The 5,362-nt window shown below is 36.8% G+C and overlaps 3 protein-coding genes across 3 annotated transcripts; all 3 read left to right on the forward strand.

The window, feature by feature from the left end:
• Nucleotides 1-832: 832 nt before the first annotated feature.
• Nucleotides 833-1,732, forward strand: LOC124638587 (chymotrypsin-1-like). The gene has a single exon (XM_047175612.1). It carries the CDS (start codon nucleotides 833-835, stop codon nucleotides 1,730-1,732), a length of 900 nt encoding a protein of 299 aa, XP_047031568.1.
• A 988-nt stretch (nucleotides 1,733-2,720) lies between these two features.
• On the forward strand, nucleotides 2,721-3,617 carry LOC124638582 (granzyme M-like). Its single transcript, XM_047175601.1, has one exon. The coding sequence runs from the start codon at nucleotides 2,721-2,723 to the stop codon at nucleotides 3,615-3,617; it is 897 nt and encodes a 298-aa protein (XP_047031557.1).
• Nucleotides 3,618-4,265: 648 nt separating this feature from the next.
• LOC124638516 (granzyme M-like) lies at nucleotides 4,266-5,108 on the forward strand. The gene has a single exon (XM_047175489.1). The coding sequence runs from the start codon at nucleotides 4,266-4,268 to the stop codon at nucleotides 5,106-5,108; it is 843 nt and encodes a 280-aa protein (XP_047031445.1).
• The last annotated feature ends 254 nt before the right edge of the window (nucleotides 5,109-5,362 follow it).

Raw genomic sequence — 5,362 nt, forward strand, 5'->3', positions numbered from 1 at the left:
TAGACAACAAAACGGACCTACTGCCATTTTACCTATACGTTCCTATTTACGGAAAACTGTAATTTATCATTGAAATTAAAAGCCGCATTGTTCGAGTCATAATAAAGGCGAATTTAGAATGATCTATTGAGTCCCCGCTAATTATTATTCATTTATTTCTCTTTGTAGTAACATTCTGTCTTGCGGAATGAAATTTTCTTCGCCAAGAATGTTATTTTGTCAAACTAATTATGTCTTTATTTGGAGGAAAAATTAGTGAGTAAAGCCATTAATTATAATGGATTTTATTTTGTGCTTCTAATTTGTTGTTATTTTGAATATAAGAATGTGTTGTTTGTTACTCAAAACTTATTGATTAGTACCTAAAATAAAAATCCATTGAATGCCAACCTCCTAATACTCAAATTCCAAAATACTGTATATTTATTCTTAAGTCCAAACCTGAGATCTTTGTCTTTTCCATTATTATATTCTATCTAGCCTGTAGTGTCCCACTGCTGGGCAAAGGCCTCCCCATCTCGCTTCCACCCTTCCCGATCTTTCGACCGTGTCCACCAATCCGGACGATAGGCGTCTAGTTCGTCACGCCATCTCTTCCGGGGCCATAGAAAATTTCTATGAAAACCTTATTTTACTTATTAAATTTCCTGTCAAAATAAACATACTACTTTCAATGTATGCATTTACTATGTTGCATATTGTAAATTTCAGCACGAGTAACGCACGAATATTGCAATAATTCATGTCAGTGATTTCAAAATTTCAATCCATCCGCGATTTCACATCGTAAAAATAACTCTGTATTCGATAAACCTATTTTATTTTCCGCAACATGCGTTGTACAGTTCTGATCGTTTTAGCCGTGTTTTTTATTATTCAAGTTTGTTCTAGAAGTTCTAAAGTTAGAAGAATCATAGGAGGTGTAGATGCTGTTGAAGAAGAATATCCGTACATCGTGAGGTTGCAACATAAACTGATACTTTCTGGTGTAATAATCTTAATAACATATACTCACACGTGCACATCTGCGGTTTTAACCCCCACTTGGAGTCTAACAGCAGCCCACTGTCTTATGATTCCCGCTAGCCATGGCTTGACAAATATCCATGGCATTCAAGTGTCAGTCACACTAACACCTCTCATAATTTACGGCCCAATTAGCAATATGTCGTCATTAAAAATACTTTATTACGTCAGTCATCCAGCATTCGTAATAGGAATCGCCCAAGTATCTAACGACGTAGGTCTAATAAAGTCAGAATCCATACCAATAAAGAAGTTTGCAAGACTCGGTGGTTTAGATTATCTATCGATGATTGGTAACCAAGCTACGCTGACTGGCTATGGAAGGACAAATGCTACAATAGAACAAGAACATGTAGCTGCCGATGCTACGACGCTGATGAAGCCATTACAGAAGCTAGATGCAGTAATGGTGCTTTGTAAAGATAATTTTGTCCGTTTAAATCCATCTATATGCGTGGCACGACGTTGTGGCATCATATCAGCGGCGTGTCCGGGAGACTCCGGGGGACCTTTGCTCCATGCATCAGGTATCATCGGAGTCAACTCACTTGGTCCAAAAGAACTTCTATATTTCTGCGATTTGATAGAAACACCTCCGATCTATGATATTATATCGGTAACGCCAGTAAGTCCATACGTTGATTGGATTACTTATACTATACATAATTCAGATAAGAATCACAAAGCTGATAATCCCCCGAGATAGAAAATGTTGGAGAAAGAAATTGATATCACTATACCTAGATGACGACGCCAATGCACTAGGAGAATGGATCCGACTGAAGTCGAAAATTGTTGCCAAGTAATAAAATTCTTATGTAATTAAGAAAATTCTCTATGTACGTAATGTACTTGAATATTCAAAATCGGATCTTATCTTCCAGCAAGTCATAGTCTTCTACGGGGCAGTTTTGCAAGATGCAATTTTTTTTGTTTACACATGACAATACTCCCTTATATGTACACAAGTACATGGGTCTTATTTGTGTTTAGAGCTTGAAATCCAATAGGAACATTCTTGGGCATGGCAGCAAGACAGCAGCAGAATTGCTTACGATTGACGATTTCAAATTGTGGGTTAAAAAATGAAACCAAAATTGAACGTCAACCTTTATTGAAGTTGCAAATTATCCAATAAAGAGATTTGAAAACTGTATTGTTTTAATAATGTTTCAAGTCCTCGTTAATCGATCCTAATTAAGATAATCCGAATTGATAACCTCCTCGTTTTTGGGAAGTCGGTTTAAAAGTTTGCATAGAGCTTTTCATAATAAGCATATTAATAAATTATGATATGGAAAAATTAGGAATTTGCCGAGCAAGCAAAAGCAAACTAGTATTTCACCTAAAATATTTATAAACTGCCTAGCTCAATATACATTCATATAAAGGTATTAAAAATGATAAACGCGTGTTACTAAGGTCAGATAAAAAACACCTATGGATATTTGTATAAACGCAAATCATCTTGTGTGCTTGTGTTCAGCAGCAAAAGTTAGCAATTAATGTACCTAATAATTACCTTTTTATATTCAGCGTTATATCACATATATATAAATCCATATTTTTTTTATACATTGAATCCTAAAATTACAAATAACAATAAAAATGCAATAAAAAAGAAGAAATTGCATTTTTATTACTACCGGAGCAACATCTATTACAAAGAATAAAAAATCATTTTACTGTTCATCATGTATTGTACTACTTTTTATTTGCTATTCACAATATTTATAAAAGAAAACAACTGCAAGCATCAAGGATTACGGATAATTGGAGGCAGAGACGCCATCGAAGCTGATTTTCCGTACATCGCAAAATATGAATATCTAATTCACATACATAAAGAACCCAATAGAGTGGAAAATGAGCACGTTTGTTCTGGGAGCGTCTTGACACCCACTTGGTCGCTAACTGCCGCCCACTGCCTGGACATCAAAAGAAAAAGGGTTGGAAAACGCTTCACGGTGATACCAATCATACGGTATGGTACACTCGAATCTAATGCTATAAGCAACGTACTCTTCTCATTCACCCATCCCGCGTATAAACATACTCGTATATTGAACAGTGTTGAAAACGATATAGGGTTAGTCCAAACTGAGAATATACCTCTAAAGCAGTATGGACGAGTAAGTGCACTTGATTTTATTACTATGGTTGGTCAACAAGCAACCGTGGCTGGTTTTGGACTAACTAACAGTTCCGATGGGACTGTAGACAGCACGACGAAGTTGAAGAAGCCGTTACAGCTACTGGACGTGGTTGTAGTACATTGTAAGGATAATGGTTTGAAGCCGGCTTTATGTCTAGCCAGACGATGTGGTAAGTCCTCAGGAGCTTGTCCAGGAGACTCTGGTGGACCGATGCTCCATGCATCAGGTATTGTTGGTGTCAACTCTATTGGTCCGGACGACCTTGAATTATTCTGCGCAATGAATGAAACAGGTCCAATTTACGACCCCGCAGGAGTAACACCCACAAGTCCTTTTATTGACTGGATTAGTAATACCATTAATGGGCATGATAAACCTGGTGAGACAAAACATCAGATTCAAAGAAAATATTTAAAATCTCAAAAAATTTACTAGAAATGCAACTGTGCAGCCTTTCTTATGAAAGAGAAAATGGAATCGGATCTTTACAGCCTGTTATTTCATCGATGAACATAAATGTACACCAGATAACACTTCTGAGTGTTTAAAAGTTTTCTTTTAGATTATAAAGATCCAAAAGATCAAACAAAAAAGTTTAGAGCACATTAACAAGTGTGAACAATACTTACCTATAAGCTCGACCAGAAAACCTATATTGACATCTTCGAGAATGAGGACTAAGATCAGATGACTGGTTTCTGCGAATCGTTGAGAACAACACATAGTAACTTGGGACGTTTTACTGCATGATGTCGAAACATGCATCGAATGCCAGTCATCTGAACTTAGTCTAAACCCATCGCAACGAAATTCTGTAACCAATAAAACTATCCAAAATGTTCAAAAGTTTTATTATGCATCCGATAAATATTGTGCAACAAGTTGACGACATGAAGCTATAAAACATTTCACATAATTTAATGCACATACATTCTGCGCAACATAATCAAAAGAATAATAAAACTTCGCACTCTGAAATTGTAAATAGCCCTTTGAGTAAATCGTTTATTTTTGAAAAGAATGGCAATATCGATAAAGATTAAATCAAGAAAATATTTTTGCTTTTACATCTTTTTGCTCGTCATGCACTGTGTTGTGCTGTACTATCTATTTATAATATTAATCAACGAAATTGTCGGCCAGCATCTAGCATTAAGGATCATGGGAGGCAGAGACGCCATCGTAACAGATTACCCATACATCGTAAAATTGGAACTTCAAACAGTGATGTATAGAGTGCCCAAGATTGTTAAAAATAAACATATTTGTACAGCAGGAGTTCTGACATCCACTTGGACGATAACAGCCGCCCACTGTTTGACCCTAAAGGGCAAAAAAGTTCACAAACTCATCTCAATGGGTCCAGTCATTCGGTATGGGACACTCGAACATAACGCTGTGAGTAGTGTGCTGTTTGCAATCACGCATCCTGCTTACAGGTTAACAAAAGATAGAATTCAAAATGACATAGGATTAGTCAAAACTGAAACGATACCTCTATCACAGTACGCTCGAGTAAGTGCACTGGACTTCACTACTATGATTGGGCAAGAAGCAACCCTAACTGGTTTTGGACTAACTGACAATGCGCAAGGAGCTATAGGTGACGCTACATCTGTTAACAAACCTTTACAAGTCCTGGACGTAGTAATTGTACGCTGTGATAAAGACACAAGTGTTATGAAGCCATCTATGTGTCTAGCTAGAAAATGTGACAAGTCATCAGGTATGTGTCCTGGTGATTCTGGTGGACCGATGATCCATGCATCAGGTATTGTTGGTGTCAATTCTTTGGGTCCTAGTGAACTTGGAACATTTTGCGCAAAAGAATCTACAGATCCAGTATATGAAACGGCAGAAGTTACACCCATAAGTCCCTTTATAGACTGGATTACTGACACTACGAATGATGATTATGTACCTTAGAAGAAAGATAAAACTACTGTAAAGTCTAACGAGGTTTGGAGACTTTATATTTGATTCGTAAATGCACTAAAGAAACCAGATGATGAACTCTGATATATCATCGGCATCAACACGTGGTAATTTGGGATGTTGTTACCGACCGTTGATGTAAAAAAACACAACATAGTCACCTTTGTCACCACAAAATTCAGTGGGCAATAAACGTATTGAGAATGGCCAATAGTTTTATTCTGCATCCTACTTATGACTACTTT

The sequence above is a fragment of the Helicoverpa zea genome, chromosome 17 (genome assembly GCF_022581195.2).
Source record: "Helicoverpa zea isolate HzStark_Cry1AcR chromosome 17, ilHelZeax1.1, whole genome shotgun sequence".
Taxonomy (NCBI): Eukaryota; Metazoa; Arthropoda; class Insecta; order Lepidoptera; family Noctuidae; genus Helicoverpa; species Helicoverpa zea.

What these genes read in the sequence shown, in the direction of transcription:
- LOC124638587 (XM_047175612.1), top strand. Translation starts at nt 833, where the DNA reads ATGCGTTGTACAGTTCTGATCGTTTTAGCCGTGTTTTTTATTATTCAA.
- LOC124638582 (XM_047175601.1), top strand. Translation starts at nt 2,721, where the DNA reads ATGTATTGTACTACTTTTTATTTGCTATTCACAATATTTATAAAAGAA.
- LOC124638516 (XM_047175489.1), top strand. Translation starts at nt 4,266, where the DNA reads ATGCACTGTGTTGTGCTGTACTATCTATTTATAATATTAATCAACGAA.